General features: G+C 39.7%; 1 protein-coding gene across 4 annotated transcripts in view; it reads right to left on the bottom strand.

The window, feature by feature from the left end:
* The window catches only part of ESR1 (estrogen receptor 1), a 302,834-nt gene that overhangs the window by 144,972 nt on the left and 130,523 nt on the right, over positions 1 to 27,339 (bottom strand). For all 4 annotated transcript variants that reach the window (XM_073219766.1, XM_073219765.1, XM_073219767.1 and 1 more), the window contains exon 4: positions 15,053 to 15,169. In XM_073219766.1, coding sequence (XP_073075867.1) covers positions 15,053 to 15,169 — 117 coding nt within the window. The remainder of the gene's footprint in view (positions 1 to 15,052; positions 15,170 to 27,339) is intronic.

The raw sequence follows: 27,339 nt of genomic DNA, 5'->3' as shown, positions 1-27,339 counted from the left end.
ATACTGAATTTTCATAGTGTCCATCCTGAGCTAGTACCTTTCTGCTCTCAAATAGAAGTCAGGTTGCTTATAAGCTATATTCATGGTGCTCAGGGTATCTTAGTTTCCACAGTTTTCTTTAAATCTTTGGAAGTTCCCAGAAGTAAACTCTTAGAACAGTTTACCATTTTACTTTTAGCACAAAACTTTCTCTCTCTCTCTTTATAATAGAAAAGCATTAGTCCACTAGTCTACTAGTCTAGTCTTAGCTTGCAAATTATGCCCCAAATCTGGGTCCTTAGTTATAGGAATATTTCCTTTATTTGATATGCCTCGTTATATTTTCCTATACTGCCCTGTTGTTTGAAATTCAAACTCATTTCTTACTATTGTTAGGTCATCAGCTCTGCCCGAACTATCATACACTCTGTATACTTAGGACCAAGTTTTATGCAGAACATTTATTTGCAGTTGCACCCAGTTTGCATTTCAATTCATCCACTGCTCTTATTGCTTCTAGAATTCTAAGCATAATACCTAAGTATCCTACCACCTCCCTTTGGTCAGTCCTTACAGCTCTTTTTTCCTTCTGCCTTTTATGATATTAGGTCACCTGCCCCCTCCGGATGCCGCCTCATTGACGCACCCTTTGCTGACCTTCCTCCAGAGGCTCTGCCTAGCCCTGTTTCCCTAACTCTTTAACTGGACCTACTACTTGGCTGAAGTACTTTATTTTTGTAACACTCTCAGTATTTTTGAAATGTATCTTGCTAGGGTTTGTACTGCTATTTGCCTTATTGCTTTATTATTTGTCATTGTACTGGACGATTCCCTAATTTTTTAACTATTTATTTAAGACAAAGTCACCTATATACCCTCCCGTATTTTTCCAGTGGGTTAAATTGCAAAAATACACTCGGTGAATATATAATGGATAAGGATGGGCACTTTTCTGACCCATTACCATTTTTAAAAGCTAGAAAATATCTCCTTGGGAGTAAACAATGAATCCAAGTGAAGTGAATCAATTCCACATGTACAACATTAAATTTTGGGAAGGACTCAACTAAATAAATGATGAGGTGAAGCCCTGGAGCAAATGTAGTAAGCTATTCCAAAATCAGTTATTACTAAGGAAAATACTTAAAATTTATTTTTTTTAATATTTCATTAAATGAATTAAAACCATATTGAGAGAAGAGAGAGAACAAGAATGTGCAAATATGTTTAAAAAAACAAACAAATAGATCTAATAACTGCCTACAAAAAAGAAAACCAGGAAAATTCATGTGGAATTGCTATACCATAAACTAATACTTTATAGAAAACCCTCATGTATAGCATAAAATGATTATTTTTGAATCCTCCACAAAATAATATAATAAACATAAAAGTATAGGCTGAAGAAAAGAAACAAGAATTATCACTCAATAATAAACATGTTATAACTAGAACTTCTCAAAATAAATATCTATAAAAAGTTTCAGCCACCAACAAAATAGTTCATCTTACCTGTGATCTAAATATTAAAAAACAAATCAATAATAAGGAAATTTTATATTAACTTAATAATTTTGGAAATAGCTTTTTACTCCTTAAAATGTGCTTTTCTTTGACTTAATGTATAGTTTTATTTGTTATGATAGTTGTAGTATTTGATATCATATAGATATATGCCAAGGGAATGGTTTAGCTAAACATGGAGATAGACCACATTTTCTCTCTCTGTTATCATTAAACTCATTAATAACAAATATTTACAAAAATATCAGTGCACTATGAATAAAACAAGAATATGACTATCGGTCCCTACAGAAATTAAAAATCAAATTGGATAGACATAAGATGAAGATATTTTCAAAATACAGTTTTAAGTTAATAACTAAGTTGTTACCTTGGCTCAACGCTATCTGGCACATAGAGGTGAATCCTATATGCCGTTCAATTAAGTGTTCAATAAACAAAGATATATTAAACATAGTGCCAGAAAGTTGGTTGGGTGTTGTTGGAACAGCACAAATGTCCAGAAATTAACTGACACAGGCACCCTGCCACTCGAGAAGCCAGGCTCGGGGCAAGACTGGGTGACAGTATTGAGGCCAGAAGTAAATGGATGGCATGTCTGCATAGATAAGTGACAACAAAGTATGCACACAATTAATTCTAGCAGTGAGAGAAAATCAACAGATAAATGACCTAGAAGTCAAAAATCAAAGCTTTGTGTAGACCGTGTCATGCCAAAGATTTGAAATGGAGTTGAGGCAGAGCACAGACCTTGAAGCATATGTTAAAATGTTAAAATCAAGGGAGAGGGACCTAAAAAGAGGTCAAGAGCTAAGACGGCAGAAACTGCTCTCTCTCGCAGTTGAAATTAACTGCACACCAATGCGTCCAACTTGTCCTCAGGCTGGCAGGGTTCTAAAAGCTCAGTACCTGGAGTAACTCAGGGCTCTGCCAGTGGCTCACCTGACCTTCCGATTCACACAGGGAAAGAATATTATAGGATTCAGAGGAAAATGGTGATGACTTCCAGGGAGTCCTAAATGAGCTAAATAGAGGGGCTTTAGTAAACAGGTAGGTTTATTACTAATAAACAGAGTATTAAAAACTAACTTCAGATTGAAGGATAGGCATAAAAGGACAAGGTATGTATGTTCTGTGATCAATGAGCAGACCTGTTTGCGGCAGCCAAAAGTTGCTTAGGAAACTAGGAAAGAAGCCTGAAAAAATAGGTGTGATTCAGAAGATGATGTTTGAATGCCAGGGTTAGCAGAAGGCTAAATTAGAGGTTCTTCAGAGCCAGGTACTACATTTTTAAATATCACTGACTATCCAAATTGAACTAAATACATAATAATTAATTACCTAATGTTTCTTGATTAATTGTGATGATGATAATACAGTGCAATTCCATTCTATTTGGATATTAGATTAAGTACATGAGGCAAAAATTCAATGCTCTTTATTAACCATTGTAACCAACTTTTATGAAGGGCTCTCTACAAAGCCAAATATTATAGTGGAAGTGATACCTTAATTCTTGTACCACCTTCCTAGGCAGGAACCATTATTACCCTCATTTGAGAAATAAAAAACTGGAGGTTGTTAAGTGTCTTGTTCAAGGTCTCTAGATGGAACTAAAATTTGAATCTAGGTGGTCTGATTCTAAAAACTAAAGACTTATCACAATGCTACACCATATACAAATCATAATACTTGTGCCAATTTGTAATTATCAAAATACAATTCATGGCTTTGAGTCTCAGAATAGCTTGATGAGGCAGTTGGTGTTTTCACACAGGTGTGTTTTCTATGAGACTGGGGACCACAAAGAGAGAGAAATAAATTTAGGATGGTCAGGACTTAACTTGGTAATAGGAGATACAGGCCCAAGAACATTAGCCAGAAACTGGAAGCCCCAAGTACAAAGGGCCAGCCAGCAAACTTGAGTTTGCTTGATTCCCTGGGAGCACTGATATCAGCAGGGGAGGCTTAGAACTGGTGGGTGAGCTGAGACAGCAGGAATCTGTAGGCCAACTCCAATCCGAGCTCTCTGGAGGCAAGGAGAGGTTTGGTCATTGTTCTACGGAAACAGCCTCTTTCCACCATTAAGTTTCCTAGACTCTGTGGTCAGTCAATGACCACGTTTTCCTCTTGTGACTCCAAAACATCTTCACGTAGTAAATGTTCAGTAAAGGCTATCTGTAAATGATTTAGGCTAAGAAGTTGGGATGCGGCCCGGCACTTGTTATCTAAAATTTTCTAAATAACACTGCCAAAAATTGATTGCAAAATAAGTGTAATAGTAACTAGTCTTTCAAAGCAAGCTTTTAAAGATATAAACACTTTTATTTGCTCAATCAAGCTTAAACTAAAGCACGTGTTGCCTGCAAGCATGAACAAAACATTGCTTTATACATGATTCCACATTTTACCTTAGGATCTCTCTTAGGGCTGGCATATATTTCTGTGATTTCCAAGAAGTCTGGCCCTAAGTGTGTTATTTTACACTGACTGGATAAGTGTTCAAGTACACATTGCTAAACCAGCTTGTGTGATATTTAATCAGGAACTTCTCGAAAATTCACTACCTTTTCAGACTCCCCCTTTGTCTGTTCCACATGACAGAAACTAGAAAAGTTCACCAGTTCTTGGGGCTCAAGTCTTAGGCATAAATATTACATCAAGAGCTTAGTGATTTTCTCAAAGTCCTATGTCAACAAACTTTGTTCTTGAATTCTTTCTTACATGTGGCTAAATAATTGGAAGTGACATCACAGCCACTGTTCATATCACTATGATGATCAACTTCACTCAGATGCACTCTCCACTTACAAGAGATTCACTCTCGATGCTAACTAATGAAGAGAAACACTTCGTCCATCCCGAAAGGTTTTTCCAGTTGCCAGTTACTCCGCAAATTTAGCTTGAAATAGAAGTATGATACCTGCCAAAGTTGTCCCTCATACCCAGAAACTCATATATGCTGCCTTTAGCTTTAGAGTGTGAGCTTTCCATTATTAATCTGAACTCAGGTCATACAACATAAAGTTTAAGATTTGAAAGATACTTTAGAGACCACTGAGACCTACGCCTCTATTTTTTCAAAAGTGATAACTGAGTTCAGAAAAACTATGTTGTCTGCCCAGGAATCCTCGGAGGAGCCCAGGCCCAGACATATGACCGGTAGCCAGACCTCCTCCTGCCTGACAAAGTTACCTTGTTTTATACCAGAATAATCTAAACATTTAAAAAAGAAAAAAGACAGGCTTTACAACAAATATTGAAATTGTTATCTGAAAAACAGTGAAAATCCTTGGCCTAAAGGAGAAAATGTCCATTTTAAATTATCTTAAGAAGTAAGCAATTATACTACATAGTAAACAATAAGTTTAGCCTGAAGGAGAAAGTGTCTTTTTAAAATTATATTAAATAGTAAGTAATTTCACAGTGTTCATACAAATTTATTTTGGTACTTCCACTATGCAACTAAGCCAAATGCATTCATCATTTTCTTGAAGAAGAGTAGTATTTTGTGCTCAATAGTAAACCTTCCTATGTCATAATTTCAGTCCTTGTGATATTAATATCTTATGCATGTGTCTCTGTTTCATGATGATCTAAATCACTGTAGGTCAGTGCAGCAGTGCAGTGCAAACAGCACTAAATCAAGAGTCAGGAGATGTGGCTTCTTGCAAGAGTGATTCACTAGCTAACTAGCCTGTGACTTGGACAAGAAAAATTAGCTGAAAAATAAAGAGGGGGACTAGGTGATCTTTACATTCTTTTCAGCTCTGAACAGCATTCATTATCCTAATCACAATCATGGAAATGAAAAGCAAACATATGAAACTCCGTGAGGTCTTAAGCTTAGAGAATTTAAAAGCAGCAATTCATTCATACAATTACTGTCCCCAAAGTGCTAAATTTTATAAGTTCTACCCAAAGAAATGCTTACATCATTTCAAGAACAATTTACTTCTGCAAAAGCAAATTGTAGGAATAAGAGGCCCATTTTGAATTTTTGCCTAGCCTTTAAAAACTGTCAGCATTTTTTTTATCATTTGAGGCAAGGTCTGTGGTCGTTCTTGGGAAGGTAAATGCAGACCCTTCTTTCCATGCTTAAAGAGCTAAAATGACCTCTATGTGAGTAAGCAAATGACTTCAGTATCAAAAAAATTAAATCAGCACTCTAATTATAACTTAAATAAAAATAAAAGTATGATTGTCAATGTTCTTTGGTTAATTTTACATATGGAGAGAACCTCTACAGAAATATTAGAATAGCTTTACATTTGTTTTTTGTTTTGTTTTGTTTGTTTTCTATTAAGGTATCATTGATATACACTCTTATGAAGGTTTCACATGAAAAACATTGTGTTTACTACATTCACCCATATTATCAGGTCCCCCCCATCCCCCATTGAAGTCACTGTCCATCAGTGTAGTAAGATGCCACAGAGTCACTGCTTGCCTTTTCTGTGCTATAGTCTTCCCCGTGACCCTCCACACACCATGTGCGCCAATCATAATGCCTCTCAATCCCATTCTCCCTCCCTCCCAACCCACCCTTCCCCACCCCTCCCCTTTGGTAACCCCTAGTCCCTTCTTGGAGTCTGTGAGTCTGCTGCTATTTTGTTCCTTCAGTTTTGCTTCATCGTTATACTCCACAAAAGAGGGAAATCATTTGGTACTTGTCTTTCTCTGCCTGGCTTATTTCACTGAGCATAATACCCTCTAGTTCCATCCATGTTGTTGCAAATGGTACGATTTGTTTCTTTCTTATTTACATTTGTTTTCAAATGTGCATTCATAAGCAGTTGTAACATACACATACATATATTAAACCTACATCTGAACAAATTAGTGAAATCTAACATATCTGAAACTAGCCCACACTTTTCCAGAAGTACTGGCTCACACCAGCTTCTGGATTTTTCTGCCTTATGGTGTCTACTCCTCATGTATATAAGAGAAGCATGAAAACAAAACACATCAGTATTCAGCACTCCAACACAAGCTGTCAGGGATGCTGCAAAAGGGATTCCTATGCTGACTGCATAAGAAAAGTAAATAAACCCTAGGTTCCTTCCAAGCCTAAGATTCTATGACTCTGTAGTTATGTTTCAGTCCAAAATCTGAAAAGCTCATATTTCTGGTTGTGATAGATTTCCAAAATGGCCCCAGTTTTTTCAACCTTTGCCATATAACTCAGAAGCCCTCTCTCAAGAAGCCTAAGGAATCAGATTATTCGACTTGTTTTGGTCCATTGGACATTACCAAATTCAAGCAAAGAGTTGAAATGGGCTTGTGATTCAAAACTGAAGGAACAAAACAGCAGCAGACTCACAGACTCCAAGAATGCTCTAGGGTTACCTAAGGGGAGGGGTAGGGGAGGACAGGTAGAGAGGGAGAGAGATGGGGTTTGAGGGGTATTATGATTAGTACACATGGTGTGAGGGGTCACGGGGAAAACAATGTAGCACAGAGAAGGCAAACAGTGACTCTGTGGCATCTTATTACACTGATGGACAGTGACTGCATTGAGGTATGGGTGGGGACTTGATAATATGGGTAAATGTAGTAACCAGGTTGTTTTATCATGTGAAACCTTCATAAGAGTGTATATCAATAATACCTTAATAAAAAATTTTTATAAAAAAGAAATGGGCTTGTGATTTAGAGCTGGTCCCTTTGTGCCTCTGCCATTCCGTGAGAGCACAAGAGCGTGCTGGGAGATGAGAGACATGAAACAAAACTGAGACACCCAAGTTGCTCTAGCCAAAGCAGCCAGCTGACATGCAGACATATGAGTGAACCCAGCCAATCTCAGCAGTCTCCTAATCCATCTCTGACATGTAATATATGCTTATTGCTGTATTCCATTGAGATTTTCAGGTGAGGTTCTTCTATATAACAAAAGCTAACTACTATACAGGTTTTAATTCCAAGTAGTATTCTCCCTTAATCAGAAAAACAGGACTCTTAATTCTCAATCTACTCATAGCTCCACCTTATAATGTACTTTCAGTTTTACTCATTCATTTTATTAATTCATGCGTGCTACAACTATTTATGGGCTGTCTATTATATGCAAACACCAATCTAAGTGCTTGTGATATGTCAGTGAAGAACATATACAAACATGTTTTGTTAGTAAACACCCATCTGCAGCTTACATTCTGGTAAGGGAGATAAACATCAAACAATAAACATCATCTAAAAATTAACTATGTGGAGTATTAGAAAGTGAAAATGCAACAGAAAAATTAAGTAGAGCAGGATTGGGGGTATAGGGAGATTGAGAGTGCTGTGGGGTATGTGGACAAAGCAAACAGAATGGTGAGGGTTAGTCTCATTGACAAACTGATCACGGAGGAAAGAATTTGAAGGAGGTGAGCAAGTTAGGCACACAGATATCTGGGGGAATGGCGATCCAGAGAAAGGGAACTGCTAGAGTAAGTGGTGCAATATGGAAGTGTGCCTGACATATAATAATGGCTAGAGTGGAGTGAGCAAGAGAAAGAGGATTATGAAAAGAGGGGAAAGAAGTAAAAGTTGGGGTGGGATGGGGAGATGACATAGCATCTTATGGCCACTGATGTAATGGCATCAGCTGAGTGAAATGGGAAGCCATGCAAAGTTTTGAGAGGAAAGGTGGCATGATTTGATTCCCACTTATAATGTACTTTAGGGAGAACCAACTGTAGGAAAGCAAGGAGGAAAGCAGGTAAGGCTTCAGCAATCAACTGGGAGAAAGACGAAGGCAGAACAGGCCAGATGACAGGAGTAAATGTGCCGAGAAGCTGTCAGAGAAAATATTTGAAGGCAGAGCCACCACAGTATCCTGAATGTGAGGTGTGGGAGAAACAGAGTTGAGGACAACTCAAACTTTTTGGTTGAAGCAGTTCAGGAGATGAATTAGCTAAGATGGGAAAGGCTGCAGATAAAGCATATTTGAGGGGAAAGATAAGGGATTCAAGTTTGACCAAATTGAATTTGAGATGTTTATTAGACATCCAAGTGAGAAATACACAAGAGCAGCTGCTGATAGAAGCCAGAGACTTGGGAGAGGGTACGGACTACAGTATAGACTTGGGAGCCATTGGTACATAAACAGTGGTTAAAGCAATGGTACTAGATGATATCACCAAGGAATGAGTAAGACAGAGAACAGAAGAGGTCTTGGGACTGACTCCTGGGTCATTCCAACATTAAGAAGTCAGGAAAGATGAGAAATACACAAACACAGAAAGAGTGAGTAGTGAGGTAGGAGGAAAACTAAAAGAGTGTGTTGTCCTGGAAGCCACATAAAGAAACTACATCAAGGAGGAGAGAATTACCTATTGCGTCAAATGCTGCTAATCAGTCAAGATGCAGACTGAGAGTTGCCTGTTGGATTCAGCAACACGCAGGGCATTGGTAAAGCTGACCGAAGCGGTTTTGGCGGAGTGGTCAGTAGGGCATCAATCTTCGAACTGAGCTAATCGCATCGTACTCCACCAGATTTGTAAGAAAATTGCTCAGTCCACTGAAGGTAGCATGGCTCTCTCCAGGATTGAAGCGGTGGGCCACCTGCCATCACACTTCACCCCACGGAAGTAACTGTCACAGGAGCTGACCTGCCTCCATCCCTACTAGGTAGCTGAGGGCACAGCGTATCAGGACATCTCTTTCATTTTTACTCAAGCTTGGATAGAACAATTAATTGGTCACTTGTTTTTTTTAATTCATGCTGAATTAATGGGCATCTAAACTTCTTTTCCCCTTGGAATGCCATGACTATGATTCCTACAACTTGGTTTCTCGCTGCTCACCTTTTCTGACCCATGTTATCATTCCCATCTCTTCTTTTCTTTGAATTCCACAACTCTGAGTTAGTCTTAACACATTTCACATCCTCTACTACACCTGTTGCTGCCACCACTTAACTAAGGTAGATTAAGAAAGCTATTCATAGGTTAGCTATGAGCCCATCAGGCCTATTTCCCTTATCTCTGCGATCAACAGATCACTGAAGTCTTGGTATCCTCATGTCATCTGGAAGACTAGAAGAAGATGGTTTCTTCTACATTGAATTTCTTCTCTTTAGAGTAAATATATGTGTTTGTGTGCATTAACTTAGGTGCATCCAACTTTTTAATAGATTATTTTTTATGTTGAATGTGAATGGGTTCATGGAGTAGCTGGAAATTGAATCTAGAATCTAGAATTCTAGGCTCAATTCTTCTGCTATGATGTTCTGAAATTTTGATCAAGTAACTTTATCTTTCTAGCTTCTATTTCCGTATCTAGAAGATGAAGGGATTACATTAGATCTGTGGTTTGTAAACTGTGTTCCTTATAGCCCTGGGGTTTTAGAAGGATCTCAGAAACACCAATATTAAGTGAAGAGAAGTTATGCCAAACCAGCTTGTGGAAGAAGAGTTTGATTGCTTTAAATGTTACAAAACACTGGATTCGTTCTTCTTTAAGGTCCTATACACAATTCAAGAACTTCATTCATTCACTATATTTCTTTGTTTGCAAATGAAGAATGATTTACATGGGGAAATTACCAATAAATTAAATATCTATAATATAAATAAGTAAAATAGTATTTTTAATATCATAAATTTACAGGTTGCCGCTTAAAACAACCAGAGTCTCTTTGGTCAAGAGCAACCAGTTTTTCTTTAACATCTTTCTTACATCAAATCCTAAACATGAACTCCTGATTCTGCCTTCTGAAAAAGCTTGGTATCACAAGCAGCTACAATCCTCACAAGAATTATTGGACAAGCCCAAGAGAGAAACTTTTACTTCCATTTTTAATTCACTGATTTGGTTCTATCATCATTAATTTTAATCCAGTTGATGCCTTTTGGTAAAAGGTAGCCAAAGTGGGATTAAAGGAAACCTAATTTTCTGGATTGGGAGCTCATCCCATCAATAAAACAAATTACAGTAACTCATGACAATAAATAGTAAATGGGCAATAAGGAAATACTTTATTTCTAATTCTTCATTGAGTTTTTGAGTTTTTGAGCTTTGAGCTTTTCAGTTTTTCTGGACATATTATATGCACCCCCAAAATAAATACTAGTTGATGATTACCTGATCTCAACTTTTTTAATGTCTAATGAGAAAACATAACCAAGGAACACAAACAAGAATTTTAACAAGTTTGTGTAAAACTCTGGCATTATAAAACGATAACACATCTCACTCAGCACGAAACTGTTTCCAGCATGACACCAAAAAAAAAGCAGATGTGTCTGAGCCAGGATTTCAATCCCCACCAACGAATTAGATATTTATACCTAGTACAAGGGATGAAATTATCATTCTCTTTCTTCCAACTAAAAAAAAAAAAGCAGTGCTGGGTATTTAACTAACATAGAAATAATTTTTAAGATATAAAAAATAAAATAGCTAACATTTGTGTGGTGCTTGAAATTTTTAAAGTGCTTTCACATGTTATGAGAATCTGGATTTTCACAAAAACTTTGCTAAATAGAAGTTATTTGTTTTTATTTAACATCTGAGGGTAATGAAGCTCATAAAGTAGCTGCAACAGAATTGCTCAGCAAGCCTGAGGAGCGACCAGTATTCAGACCAGGAAGTCCATCTCTGAAGCCTTCCCCTGTCCGTCAAACCAGAGGGCCAAACTCTTGGATGACAATATTCACCTTGGAAGTCAGATGGGCTCAGTCATATTCTGGGTTGACCCAAACCCAGGAGCAACTGGCTGAAGCTCTGAGCTTCCACCGGCCACTGGCCATCCATTCTCATCATCTTCTAACCCAGGCTCTACTTTCTTTTGGGTTTTTCTTTGCTACGTCATGTACACACGTCCTCTTTGTGCTGTGAGGACATCAATTTGGAAGAGACAAGGGTCTTATTTGTGTTTTTTCTCACCATAATAGCTTACACATAAGAAGCCCTGAACAAATAACTATTTAAATGAATTGACTTAATTCATGCACTCATGCAAAACAAAACTCGTGGACACTTAGGCTGACTTGCTTAGTGCTAGATCAGCACCCAGGACAGAGAGAGTCCCTGCCATCATGGAGTTTATGGGTAGATACTGAAGAACATACAGGAATAGTAATGAGAACTCAGAGAAGAGTTGTTTTGCATGAAAGCTAGAACACAGGGAACCAACCTGGTGTGAGGCTACAGGAAAGGCTTCCCTGAAGAAGAGGCATTTAATCTACCCTCTAAGGTTGAAGGGGAACGAGAGAGATGAAAAGGAAAATGCAACCTAGACTGGGAAGCCGGTGTCCGCACTGAGATGGGAAAGTCATTCCCCCAAAGCAACATCTTAAAGCCTGTATCTTACTGAACTACCTTGGCTCAGAACCAAACCTAATAATGATCTGGGGATTTTCAGGATAGAGCAGACATCATAACAGATTAAAATAATTTCTTTATGTGAATAAATCCTACCCTCTCTCATATCTTTAGAACACATCAACACATTGATTCAGCCTAGCTATAAAAGTTGGGGTTAAGTGTGTTGTTCCCTCTCTTTTTTCTGAAACTAAACATCTGGTATCATACGTAGGGATCCAATATTCTAGCTAGGGTCTAGCCTGGTTAAGAAATGGATTCTTGGGAAGCCACTAGGAAAATATTGTAATGGTTTATTCAGTCCCAGCTGTTCTTTACAAGTAATTTCAAATTTTATAGTAAGTTATAAACACACTTCAAGTTGTAAATTAAGTCTTCATTCACTGGGTTTTGGGGAGTTGCTACACAGGGTGTCTTGAGGTTAGTGTGGTATCCCACATTGTGGGAAATACAATAAATTATATTGCTTATGGTAAACACTTTATACATATAGCTGAATGAGATGTTCACACAGCCTATAGTTTTACAGCTTTAAAGCTTGGCGTAAAACATACACAGATATAAACTGCCAGAAAGACACATGTTTTCATTATATAAAAACAGATAAAGAGAAACAGCACTGAGGACTGTCTTTGGGATACTGATACATACTGAATTGTGTCCCTTCAAAATTAATGTGGGAGCCCTCACCCCGGTATCTTAGAATGTGACTGTATTTGGACACAGGGTCTTTAAAGAAGTGCTAAGATTACATGAGGTCATATGGGTGGGACCCTGATCCAATATGACTGGTATCTTTACAAGAAAAGGGAAAATATCAGGGATACATGTGATGTGTATAGAGAAAGGCCAGTTGAAGACACAGGGAGAAGGTGGCTGTCCACAAACCTGGGAGAGAGCCTTGGATATAAACAACCCTGCGGATTATAGACTGTTACGGATGTTACAGCCTGAACTCTGCCCCACCAAAATTCGTATGTTGAAGTCCTAACCTGCACTGTGACTGTGTTTGGAGATAAGGTGTTTATGGAAATAATTAAGGCTAAATGAGGCTCTTTGGGAGGGCCCCGAAACCAACACAACCGAGGTCCTTATAAGAACAGAGACGCATGCCAGAGAAGGCTTCTCCTCTCTCCGCACCCACAGAGAAAGGTCACCTGAGGACACAGACAGAAGGCAGCCATCTAAAAGTCCGGAAGAGAGGTCTCACCAGAAAACAAATTTTCTGCATCTTGCTTGATCTTGGGCTTTCAGCCTCCCGAACTGAGAAAACCACTTCCTGTTCTTTAAGGCATCCAGTCTGTAGACTTTGTTACGGTAGCCCAAGCAGACTAATACAGTAGCAAACTAATACAGGTGTATGTCTTACAGTCATAAGTATACATGTACGAGCATCTGCATGTGCACACAGACTGGCTAAGTGCAGTCAAATTACCTAGAGTCCTATTTGAAAACAGTGGGAAGACTTTTTTTTATGTCTTTGCCTATTAAAATTTTTGTTAGATTAAAAATGAGTATGTGTAACTTATATTTATGCAGCCTGGCTGTATCGCAGTACTAATTAGGAAAAACAGAATTGTTTTGGCAATATGGGGATAAAACATTTCAGTGCCCATGAAAAAAATGTTTCAGAATCGCAAGTTGATTATTTCAGCTTTCAGAGAGTATGTGAGAGGCCAAGCTTACTTGACCTACAACGCAAAAGAAGCATATTAAACTTGGACTCCACTGTCTGAAATTAAGCTTCTTACACGTAGCTGTTATATTGCTGTCACTTATCAAGTTACCTTGAGAAGCTTTTGGAGTTTAATTAAGCCTGACTAATTCTCCAACAGTACAAAGAAAGATGAATTCTTTAAATATTGAATCCATTCATGACTCAAAGTGTCCTTCTCTGAACATGGCTGTTAAATTCTTAGAATTATTTAGCCTTTCAATTAAAGCGGCTTTTTCAGACGTTCAAGATATATATAGCCCACAGCTCACACAATTCAACATTTCACCTGTCCGTCAAGAGAATTTAATCCAAACACTCTGTTCAAAATCGCAACTGGGCAAGCTTAATTATGGCCGTGGCATAAGGCATCTCGGACGGCAGCTTTGTACCAGTCAGGCACACCTTCATCCTGATCGCCATTCTCAGTTCTTCCTCCATTTCCCCCACCGTCCAGGCATGAAGGAGGTAACACATCACTATTCTTTTTGCTGCAACTTTGTTCTCGTTAACTCATCCCAAGTTTCGTCTCCTTCAGAAAGCTTTCCCCTATTACCATCTGCACAACACCAGGTCTGTCCTTCCCCTTGGTATCATCATGAAATACTGCACGCCCATGTGGCTTTGTTTTAATTACACATTTCCTATTCTCTCCCAGGACTGAATGCACATGCAGCTTTGTTTTAATTACACATTTCCTATTCTCTCCCAATATTTTAAAAGTTGTGCAAAACTAGGAGCTGTGTTCCTCAAGACTTGAACCCCCCAGAATACAAGAAGCTCAAACAGGCAACCATATTATAGGGCACCTAAGATCCTCAGAACCAGACACTGGATTCCCGTAGAAGAAAATTCAAAGATTAGATACATGAGGGGACAGAAAACCACACATATGCATACCCACAGCCACAACAAAGACACAAGCCCAGAGCACGAACTCTGAGTGCCTTGTGACCTGTTCCTGCTCAGGACCTGCTTCACTGCTCCCAGCTCCAGGCTAGACTAAGCTGAGGTTAGGAGGGTCCCTTCAACTACTGAAGGAAAGAGTTGCCTTTGATTGAAACTCAGTTCTCTAAGAGATGCAGGAGATGGAAAGCAGATACATTAGCTATTTGGCGCTCACACCTACAAGTCCCAATTTAGGGAAGGTTTATTCTCAGATAACCATTTTCTAGCATGAGCCATGTAAACCAGAGCAGAAAAATATTTTTAGGCGAATTCACTGAGCAGTCTTCCTTTCCTTCCACCACCACCTCCCACACACCTTTCATTTGAAAATATAATTATTTACATTTGAAATATAAAACACAAAATGGCAGGTTAGAATTACCACTTCCAGCCGCTTCCTATCTTTTTAAATAAAATGTAGTATAAAAACACTTCGTTGCCAAGAAAAATAAGAACAGGAGAAAAATAAATTAGCAGGGCCAACATGAAACGCCTTGGTTATTGGAACAGCAATGGCTCGCTCTGCATGGCGGGCATAGACATCCCTCCCGGGCTGGCAAAGGGGGCACCTACCGCCTTTCATCATGCCCACTTCATAGCACTTGCGTAGCCGGCAGGCCTGACAGCTCTTCCTTCTGTTTTTATCAATCGTACACTGGTTGGTAGCTGGACACATGTAGTCATTATGTCCTATTAAAAGCAAGAGGACAGAATTAATATTATTTCAGGAAACTTAGCCAGCTAGAATCTACAGGGAAGCTGTCTGGAGGGTGTTTTCCTATCACCTACTTGACCTTCTTATGTTGCCACCCATCCTTTCTCTGTCCTTCCCTAAGTATAAAAACACTCTCAGATTTAATTTCTGCCTCAGCCAATTGTTTCAGGAGTCCTTTAGGTAAATAACCTTTTTAGTTCATACAGCTTATATTTGGAGACACAATTGTTTTATATATACCCAGCAGATAAGACTTCTTTGGGGGGGACCCAGACCACTAGCTAAAATTGTTGTCAGAATAAACTTGTTAGAACTTTCAGAGAGTTTCAAAGAGGCCTTTCTCAAAATATCACTTTAAAGAATTTTTCAGTAGGTATTCACATACAGTGCAGAACACCTAAATTCAAGTCAGAGGTGGGAAGCGGTGGCGAAGCTCAGTCCTTAAGAAGTAAGTTGGCCCATCACTTACTAGATGGAGAATACTGAGCTACTTAGTTAATAGCTCCAGGCCTCAGTTCCCCTCCCACCTCTCTCTAACCTACAGAAAATAATGGTGCCCGCTATCAAACATTATTCTAAGAATTAAATGTGAGAATCCATGTCAAGGGCCTACCGCAGTGCCCTGCAGGTGAGAAACACTCAATAAATATTAGTCCTGATTGTTACTATTATTATTATCTTTTCTCTCTGATTTATGAAATCTGTCTTGCTCAAATGCTCCTTTCTTACTTTCACCACATGTGAGTCTGTCCCACAAAAAAGGTCTCTCTTGACCTCACATCACTCTCAAACTTCCATCTAATATCCTGCCCCTTGTAAGAAATATCTAACAATTCTGCCTTCCTCTTTCTGGAACCACGCTTTGGTGTGTGTGTGTGTTGGTGGGGTCGGGGGTGAGATGCTTCCACAACACAAAACTGTCCCAGTGTTCCTTCAGTCTCTCAGCTTGTGGGGTCCCAGTGTTACTTGCTGATTCACACCATCCAACATGAAGCCAGATCTACACAGGGCTCATGTCAGATCTTCTTTGGTATGACTCCAAATTATCCCACAAGAGAATCTACTCCATGTCTATGGCTTCTATTGCACTACATGTAAATGACTCACAGATCAACATGCCCAGCCCAACGCTCTTCTACGAACTCTGGGTCCATATATCCAATTGCCTACATTTCTGCTCTCGAATTCAGAAGCCACCGCCATTTCTTTATCCATCAAATGAAGTCTGGTTTATAGTGTTAGAATGTTAAATTTCACAAATTAATAAATTTTGGCATGTTTTTATAAAGAAGTTCATTTGTAAGTCTAAATTCTTCAGAAAGAAAATGAATTCTCCAAAATTACCTAATTCAAACTAATTTAAATGAATTTTCTGAATTTGAACTAAAGAGATGATATGTACTATTTTAAAATATGTATCCCATTCTCAAAAAAAAGTGAGTATATATTCTACCCTGTAATTCAGATTCTCTATATAATTTGAAATATAAATTTACCAAGGGCAAGATGCAACATGCAGTGAAATGTTTCAACTATAGCCTCTTTGTTCTTTATTCAGTTTAAGGGTCAATCCCAATTAGAATAAGGTGGGGTGGGGCTTGACAAGAAATGCTGGTCTCATAACATTTGGTTCTCCATCTCGAGATATACATTATTAAAGTCACTACATAAATAGGCTTCAGATCAAATTAACATCTGCATTCCCCTTTTGTGTAAAAGGAACCAGCAAATTAGTAAACAGAGCTATAAACTTGTAATTTTAGGAAGAGACCACACACTATCTCAAGTATCCAGGCTTAATTGTTATTTTTAGAATTGTCCTTATTAGTAGAGACAAATTGAGGAAAAATATGTCCTTATTAGTAGAGACAAATTGAGAAAATAATAGAACCAGAAACAAAATGCCCTGGGAAGATGTTACCTTTAAGCAAAAGGTTTACTCTTCTGACACCTCAAAGAAACTTGTAGTGTTTAGTCTCCTAGGACATGTTAACTTATTTTAACTCAAAAAAAAAATGAGTTCATAATAAGTTTCAGAAGAAAACAGTCAACAATCATTCAAGCCAAAAAATGGCTTTGATTCACTTTTTCTCCCAAACACAAGCTGTTTTGCAAGCCAGAAGAGGGGAGAATTGAACTGGGTCAGGGGCCAGTTGGCTAAATGCTATGTTTGGATTGGCCATCCATTGTAGATGTGTATCTTTATAGAACCAAGTGAAATTCCTGAATTAGAATATTTAACACATAAAATACACTGGATTTGTACAATTGAATTCATCCCTTAACAAGAAAAAAAATGTAGATCATAACAGAATCATGTTTGTAATTCAAACCTTTTGTGATAAAGCCTCCTCCTGCCAAAGCTGTGTTAAAATCTAGAACTGATAAATTGGCAACAAGAAAAAATTCAATAGGCACATATTTGATAAAAACAAATTCTTCTTAACCAAACATTATTAACAACAATTTGTAAGTCTTCAACTTAAATTAGAAGAAAGACAACAAGTAGTTTTTCTTCCATTTTGAGTATAGCTTGGTAAAGTCTTGTTATTAACAAAAAAATTTTTTAAGTTTCTTTACAAAGAAACTTCTTTTAAACTTTTATTATTAGTCTGTGTAAATGCATGAGAAAATCTTATTGAAGGAGAGTAAATTTAAAAAACAAATGCATGCCAACTTTATCAATGAAACATACAGTGCTTTTACTGAAGAGACCAAAGAACTCTGTGTACCTGTGACCATATCAGCCCAAAAGTTCTTATTGCACAGGCCTGGATGGCAAAAGGCCAAAGCCAGGGCGTGAGGTTCAGGGAACGGTTTGGAGAAATCATTACTATTGTCTTGCCCATCAAGAAATAAAAATATAGCGTGTGGGCTCACATCAGGTTTGGCTACTAGGAAGTGGAGAGGAGAGAAGGTGAGTGACCCATAAGCAGAAACATGAAGAGGAGACAGGAGGCCTCTGCGTAGGATTCCCAGGCCAACCTGTGGCTCCTGGCACAGCAAAAGGGATTCTCCCCTCCACAGAGCTTCTCCCCACACTTCTCTAGGATAGCTTCTTTTGACTTTCTGTTTTTCCTTTTCTTCATATTTTCCCTCTTTCAGTAGCAGCTGCTTTTGCATTATTGTTATCACACAGAAAGTCTACATCTGTTCATTGCAAAAAGAAGCAATGACGCCTAATCAAAGATTCAAAAGAATATAAAAGCAGACTAAATTAAAATAAGCAGGTGAGGATGTGGAGAAAAGCGAGGACTTGTGCACTGCTGGTGGGACTGCAAGCTGGTGCAGCCACTAGGGAAACCAGTAAGGAGGCTCCTCAAGAAACTGAAAACAGAACTAGCCTATCACCCAGCAATCCCAGTTCTGGGTATATGCCCAAAGGGTACACGTAATTCATTACCTCTAAGAGATGCCTGAGCTCATAGCACTATTCACAGCACCAAGGCATGGAAACCACCTAAGTGCCCGCAAATGGATGAATGATAAGCAAATGTGATATAAGCATTGGATGGAACATTATTCAGCCTTAAAAAAGAAAGAAATCCTGTCCTTTGAGACAACATGGATGAACCTGGAAGGCACTATGTTAGGTGAAATAAGACAGACAGAGAAATAAATACTCCATGCTATCACTTCTCTGCAGAGCCTGAAAAAAAGTCGAACTCATAGAAACAGAGAGTAGAAAAGTGGTTGCCAGGGGCTGAGGGGTGGGGGAAATGAAGAGAGGCCAGTAAAAGGCAACAAGTTTTCAGTAAGAAATTAATAAAGTCTGAGAATCTGATTATAACATAGTGACTATAGTTGGTAATTCTGTAATGAATAACTGAAATTTTCTCAAAGAGTTAACTGTTCTCACACAGGCACATGAAAGGTAAATTTATGAGGTGATGTGCTGACTAATTCAATGGGGGAAATCCTTCCTCAGTATATATGTGTATCAAATCATCAAGATGTACACTTTAAATACTGTGCAATTTTGTCAATTATACTGCAATAATCCACCCCCAAAAAATATAATGAAACAAGCAAGAGCCTGAGAGGGATTTAATCTTTCCTTTTGTCACACTTTTCCACCAGCACATCCTGGAAGTCACCCCACACCAAATCTCTTCACTGAGCTTCAGGCCTGTAGACCCCCCTCCCGACCCCCACTTAGTCTTGACTCCCTCGGACTCTCCAAGATGGACGCATCCCAAACACAACTGGCCGTCTTCTCTCCTCACCACGCTGTTCCTATTCACCACCACACCACAAAGCCTGAGACTATTTTATTACCCTATTATTCTGGGCTCTAACCTCCTCCTCATTCAAAGCAGTTCTAACCTCCTCCTCATTCAGATGCATTATTTTTAAATTCTTTTTCAAAGCAAAATCGGTTTCGCCCTGGGCCCACCACCACTGCGATCGCCCACACCACCTCCCACACAGACTGTTCCACAGCCCACTGAGCCACCCGCTGCCCGCAGCCTTCCTCCCCATCACTCACTCCCCACTGTGTTGCCAGAGTGATTTTTCTAAAATCGTACTCACCACGCCGCTAGTCTGCTTTACTATTCTGATGCCCCTCAAAGCTCTAAGGGAAGAACCGACCTGCCTTTAGACAGCTGGCCGAGCTGATCCCCATCAACCCTGACCTCCTCTCCTAGCCCTCTCTCTCACCTCTCTCTAAGTTACAACCAAGTTTGAACCACATCTTTCCATTCAAACACGCCACGCTCCTCCCCCCCTCAGGACTTCTCACGCGCCTTTCTTTCTCGGGGGAACACGCTTTCCCTACTCCTGGCCCAAATGACTCTTATTCATTTCTCAGGAGTGTCAGTCAAGATACTCATCCTCTGGGAAATCCTCTCTTCCTCTCCAATGAGGCCCAGGTTTTATTCAGCCATAACTCTTCCTACATTGGACTTCAGTTGCTTCTCTCAATCCCCATATCACTGTAGGCTTGACAAGCGATGCACTATATACCCATCTTTTTTATCACCATATATCCCATGCCCAGCACATTCTCAGGCACACAGTGGAGCCTAACAAGTATCTGTTATCTGAACAAAATGGAAATTGCTAAAACCCTATGTTGTGTACCACCCCCACCCCCAATCCCATCCGGGCAGCACAGGCCTCCTGAGGGGACAGATGGAGTTCTGTAAGGGAAGTAACGACTAAGAAGACAATGGCACCACACAAAGCAATGGCTGCCACACTCAGGACCCTAAGACTCAGGTCCACAAGAGGAAGACTTGGTCTTAAGGGAGTTCATTGTAGAAAGGAGAGTCCAAAAGGTTTTCTAATGAAAATGGGAGGGTGTGATTTTAATTTAAAAATGAAGGACAAGAAGTCTTCAAAGTTGTGCTGAAGAGGTCAACCCAAAATACACACCATCACCTCTGAGCAGTAACGTAGGCCAGGCAGAGAGGAGAGATGAAGAGGCCGGAAACGGCTTTGCCAGATTCTTGGAGGAGGAGGAGGACATCAAAGATTCTGGTGGTTTGTGCCAGGGTGTCTTGGAAATTGTTCCTTTTATTCATCAAAAAGAGGAGCTGGCTTGGAAGAGGAGTAGGAAGAAGAGGTGAGGAACAATTTCAAACGTGTCGCATTTGAGATTTCAGGAGCATCCATGTAGTTATTGTGAATGCAGTGCCGAAGCTTGGGAGGCATGTCAAGGTGAAGCCAGAGATCATACGATCCAGAAATTATATTTCTGGGTGTATACCTGAAAGAGCTGAAAGCACAGACTCAAAGAGATATTTGCACACCCATGTCCACAGCAGCATGACAGCCAGCAGGTGGTAACAACCCAACTGTCCACTGATAGATAAAAGGATAAACAGAATGTGGCATATACCTAAGATGGAATTCTATTCAGCCTTAAAAAGGAAGGAAATTCTGATACATGCTAACACATGGATGCACATGGAAGATGCTAACCGAAACCAGCCAGGTATTGTATGATTCCACCTAAACAGGGATGACCACGAGTTGTGGAGAAGGGGAAATGAAAATTATTGTTCAGTGAGGACAGAGTTTCTGTTTGGGATGATTGGAAAATCTTCTGGAGATGGTGGAGATGGTTGCCCAACAATGTGAATGTACTTAATGCCACTGAGTTGCACACCTAAAAATGATGAAAACAGTAAGTTGTACGTTATGCATGTTTTAGCACAACTTTTTTTTAAATAAAGTCAGAGGAGTAGAAAGCCATCTACATGGAGCAGGAAAAGGAATCTAAGATGTACATTTCAAGTTGACCTGTTCTGATTTCTTTCTGTGTAGCTGGGCCCAAGGACTGGCTAGAAGTACGGGCCATGTGCTTTCTGTGAACCAGGCACTGTGCTAGTTGACTTTAGCTCTTGATCTCATTTAAACATCACAACTGACAAGTCAGGCTATGTAATTCTCACTTTATGGAAGTAGAAACTGAAACCTCAAGAGATCGACTGACTTGCTCAACATCAGCTGGTTACAAGATGACAGAGCTGTGATTAAAACCCAGGTCTGTCTCATTCACAAGACCTTGTTCTCCAGAAATACCACAGTACAGTTGGTGGAAGGCAAAGAACTCAGTAACTACCTATCCAGAATGCCTAAATATTGGTATATTTCAAACTGTAATCAAAACATAAGTCCCTAATGTAATTACTACATATCACTGGGAGGACATTTCAGAAGCAGCAAGAAAATTATTTCCAGAACCTATGATTCTTAACACTCCCCATAGTTAATGATAAGGGAGATAAAGCACATGAAATATGTTCACCAGTAGATTTTGACATATATTACCAAAATATTCCTGGAAAATCTTTCAGCACATTGCAGCGTAAAAGAAAGAGAAGGTAGAAAGCAAAGAAATAAGGAAACAAATAAGAAATTTACATGCTGGCAAAGAACGACCACAGCATTATGTTTAGAAATAAACTGTACTCAGATATTAAAATGAATATTTCTGATTTGCAGCCAGTGCAATGAGCCAAACAAAGTGAAATAGAATTTGGCTATCTCAGTGAACACATTCCTAAAAATCCAGTGAGGACGTTCGAAGTGCCATGATTTGAACTGTTTTGCGGCCACATGTGTACGTAAAGGCATGCAAATAAAAATGGCACACCTCAATAAATGCATCCCAAATTATGTTTTCACAGCTAGTCGGTTCTAGTATACCTTATCAGTGACAACCACCACCTTCAACTGGCATTTTACCTTTATTTTTTAAGTGAAACAGAAATATTATTTGCCTCTTAGCATATTTTTAGAGGGGAAACAAAATACTTAAAGGAAATCTAGGAAAGTTAATTGTCCTGGAAAGTTTCTTTTTCTAAGTACAAATAACGTAAAGAGGAAATCCTCTCTCAGCCCCCATCAGACCCCAGTCTCCTAAAAGTTTTGACCAGGGCTCTCTCCTTGTCCAGCCTTGCTTACCATCTGTAAAGCCACAGCTGTTTTAAGCAGCTGGCACAGGATCAAACCAACAGCTGCGATAAAGGAAAACATAATGAAATCAGTCACCACCATATCACTGTCACACCCTGGAGACAACAAACCACTTTCAATGCCCCTTAAGGCTCAACGAATATGCAGGTGCCCTTCCACCGCCCAGGAAAGGACTCTCTGAAAATGCTCCTTCTGGGACAACGGATAGGCAGCATGACAAATGGCGTGATTAGCTCACTGCCAAGCGGTGCTCAGCTCACCTCTAGACCCCTCTCCTTGGCTCTGTTCAATGGTGTCCAGAAAGTTCTTCAAGCTTTCTTTCTACCTGGACTCATTTAAAGTCTAAACACTAGTGTCCAAAAGCAGTGCAAGCAATTTCAAACTTTTTTTTTCCAAAGCTGAAGAGGCAGGTAAGAGGAAAATGGTCCGGCAATCAGAGCTAGAGGGTAAAACTCAGAGACCCTGAGCAGAAGTGTGCTTACCACCCTGGGTTCCTAGACCTGCTGATTGGTACACTGTCCCACCGCCCACTACTGCGGTCCTTCAGGAGTGAACAGAACAACAGTTCCCTCAGAGCTGGCATGGCGCGGAGTATGAACAGCCTTCAAGCTGCCACACCTGAACTGTCCCTTGTAGACTCTTGGCCAGTAACTGTGAGATAAGAGGTTTTCTCCTTCTACACGAGCCCTCCAAAGGTCCTAGGGAAAGTTCCTCTCAGGCACCCTGATAAAAGCACTGAAAGAAGCAGCAGGAGCGTCTGAGTCAGTGGTCTCAGGGTGGGCTCCTCCAGCACGTTTTTAGCATAAGTTTGTTCTTTCTTTTATTTCTTAATTTAAGTCCATTTCAAAAATGAGGAAATAAACCAAAAGAGAGCTCTCAGACTTACAACGACTAGTCTGCTTCCTCAGCTTGAATAACAATTTCTCTTAACAGGTAGAGATAAATGGATGCTGGTTTTCACTGACTGAAATAACCTATTGCCAATGAACTTTTATAGGATGGTTGTTCGATAAAAACAAAACAAAGCCTATTCATACGGAGAATTGTTTCGTAGTTATGGGCACTACTTTGCATGGTAAATTTAATCCGAAGTGGCACAGATAACCTCATGCACTTTACAGGGTGTATCACTGGGGATAGTTTCTTCAGCATATGTTGCAATACCCCTGGCCCGGCAAAGAGCTGTGTGACTAGTAGATGTTCAGTAAATGAATGAGAGGAAGTCAAAGTGGTATTAAAATCTCCTCACCTGGGCATCCAGACAGTTCAAGTCCATGTGGCCATACACACATACCCCTAGGGAGAACTCTCTCTGGAAGAGCCACTTCTTAGTCCTTGGAGAGGAGTTTTCTCATTGCCCAAGGGTGTCTGGCTCCCTAGTTTACATGCTTCTTTGCACCCCATTCTAGCTAATGAAAACAAGAAAGCCAGCCGCAATGGGTCTTCTTTTCCTCCCCTCCAGAACTAGCCTCAGGGAAGAAAATGACCTGTGTGGCCTATACAAGCTATCTGGTATCTTAGCCCTGGGTCCTCATTGGAAAAGGAAAGGGAAGAATCTATTGACCACTAGGGCCCATTCTAGTTCTAAATTTTGATTTTTCTCTTTATCACTTTCTGAGGCACATATTTCCTTTTCATTTGGCTTTCTGGGGTTCCAGATTGATGGTTTTTCACTGTTTCTAGAGAGTTCACCTGCAATTATAGCCACAGCACTAACTGGAAGGAGTACAGGTGTCTCTGGGGAACGTCACAGCACAAGGAGCACTGGACTCTTGAGTCCCGGGCTCCTTGCAATCCCAGGTAAACCAGACAACCTCTCTGTGCCTTCTGATGCCTGCCCCCCATGGCTGCTGGGAGGCCCAGAGAGACAATATATGTAAACACTTGGTAAACCAGAAAATTTTGTGCCAGTAAAAGGTATTACTAGGGTATTAAAATACAGTCATTTAAAAAAATGATAAGTGCACATTACTCACATGGAAAAATCTCCAATATATATTGTTCAGTAAGAAAAGCTAGGCACAGAATAATGTGTAGAGTATAACACCACTTATATTATAGAAGAAGCTGTTAATGGTGTTTACCTCTCAAGAAAGTTAGTGTGGATCTTGATACAGGACCGGAGGAACCTTAACTTTTTCATCATGTACCATCTCGTAATGTTGGACATTTAACCATGTGTATTCAGTGTTGCTTTTTTCAATAATCAAAAAAAGGAAAAATATATTTTAAAAATGTCTAACCAACACCAGCGTGGCACTAAACAATCTTCATTGTCCTTCCAGTTCTGCTACCAACCCATCCATGGTTATTTCTCTCCAATATGCAAACCATGGACTAAGCAATAAATTTAACCACCAGAACCTTGCTCAGCCAAGAGAACACTACCACATTTCTTTTATGCAGAATAGGAAAGTGAGCTGTGGTTTCCAATCTCTGGGCCTCCCAGATATTCCAGCGAAGAACAAGCAGCAGAGACACAAACCGCAGTCAGAGGCTTGGTGTGCTCTGCTCATGCGACAAACCCCCCCTGAGCACCTGTGACTTTCCTCCTGTCCCAGGGGGCCCGGCATGCCTTGCTCTCTGCTGACCCAAGCCTTCATCCCAGGGTCTCCTCTCTGTATAGAGGGTGGCGTCATCCCAATCCTTAACCCTGTGCTGGGTAGGGTAGAAGGGGGCACACCGGTAACCCAGGTTCTGCCTGGTCCATGGTAACAGCACCATTTCCCCTTGGCAAGCGGGATGAACCCCAGCAGGTCCGGGCTGCCCCTTTCTTCCCTGGAAACCTAGTGGGACAAGGGGCCAGCCGCGATCAGGCAGCAGTCCTCAGTTTACAGCACCCCTTCTAGAAACATGCCTTCCCTTAGGGGAGACAGCAGAACCGGAGGAGTTCCAGTCCCACTAGCTCGGTTCAACACTGGCTTCATTTCTTATATGCCTCACATTCCTCATTTGTAAAATGAGAGTAATTGCAGTGCTGACTTCCTAGGATTTTGTGGAGGTCTCGAGAAAATAATGCGTATAAAACTTGTGACACAGAGTCTGGGGCAGGGCAAGTACCCGTTACACGCTAACCATCATTATTAGATACAAAATCTCCAGAGCAGCAGAGCTCAAATTTGTAGGGACAGCCCCTCAGTGGCAACACCCTCCAGTCAATCTGAAATCATCTATTATTTTCCTAGTAGTTTAACAATCCTTTTCTACCCTAAACTAATTCTCTTCACATCATACAACTTGCCAGGCTACATCCATGCAGCCAAGTGTGAATCATCCAAAACACTCCAGCCTATCTGAAAAGTCCACTCCAGTCAGCAGAAAGCGAACTGTCAGGGCTGGAAACCATTCTTGAAAAGGCAAGGAAAAATGTAAGAAAAATAGCCATTTATTTGAGCCTCTTCACAAAATACATTCAAACACCTTTTTAAACACCAAGAATCACAGCCTAACTGTCCAGGAATGTGGGGAAAGTCATAACATGCCTCTCTGAGAAGAGCTAAACTAGACTAATAATTTGCTTCTGGGCTTTAGAGTAATGTGGCTGCCTTTCCTGCCCAAAAGGATAAAAGTCAACCATAGTTAGAAGTAAGCCCAAAACTATTAAAGCCCAATCTGTACTCCAGGACCTGCTTCAGGGCACCAGAATTAGCCTCATCACACACAAGTGAGAACAGGGAAGAGGGACTATGTTTTACTTCACTGAATATATTTCAAGAAGTGATAAATTTGGTATAATTACCTTTTTTAAATCTATTCTTTCTACTGATTAATAATTTGGTGCCATTCTAAATTCCCATTTTTCTAAAGTGCCAATTATAAAAGTTATTATGAAGTTGTTCCTTTTCAAATTTACCACAAAATGCTAGGCTAGTTTGGAAGCCGACTCTTTGGGATTATTCTCGGAGCAAGAGATAATATTCTCTGGTGTCACTATCAAAGACAATAGCAAGATGAAAAGTGGACTATTTAAACTCACCCAACTCTAAAATAAAGTCTATTCCAGTAGTTTATACAGCCAGTAAGTTTTAATTTAAAAAGTGTTTGCCTCTATTCTATACTATGCAAGTTAAACACTATCTTCATTTATTTGTTTAAGTATATTTTAAGGAAGACCAGTTAAAATTTTTATTAAAGAAAGTAATATAGCAGTAAAAAAATGAAGAAAATTTATTTGTTCAAGGAATTTTGAGTCTTTGTTATATGCAAGAAACTATATACTTGATATATTAAGAGACTCAGATGTAAAATGTTTCTGCTCCCCAAAGCCTGACATACTTAACAAGGTAGAGAAGCAGTGGTAAGTGGTAGACATTCACAGATAAGCTGTCAAAACTCTTACTCTCTTCTTTTGGTTTGTAGTAGAAATGTTAACTAATCTCCAGCTGCCAGCTACAAGAAATAAATCTATGTTTAAGAAAATCAATTTAGAGGCAAAATAATGACGTGTTGAGGTATTTGCTCTACTTACCTGAGGAGCAGAAAGCTATCCTAGGGTAAACTGATAAAGCCAATTGGAGATTAAAATGACGATGATTCTTCCTCACTGTAGGTTAAGCATGATCTCTAATCACTACATCAAGCCAGCAAGGCAGGAATCAGTGGGCCATTTATAAATGAAGCAATGGAAAATTAGAGACAAGTACAGCAGACACGGGTAGGGGTGTATGGCTCACAACACTGTCCTCTTCTCTGGAACAGCCCCTAACACAGGAGTAGC

This window comes from Manis javanica, chromosome 13, assembly GCF_040802235.1.
Source record: "Manis javanica isolate MJ-LG chromosome 13, MJ_LKY, whole genome shotgun sequence".
Classification (NCBI taxonomy): Eukaryota; Metazoa; Chordata; class Mammalia; order Pholidota; family Manidae; genus Manis; species Manis javanica.
This window is presented reverse-complemented; position numbering and strand designations above follow the sequence as displayed.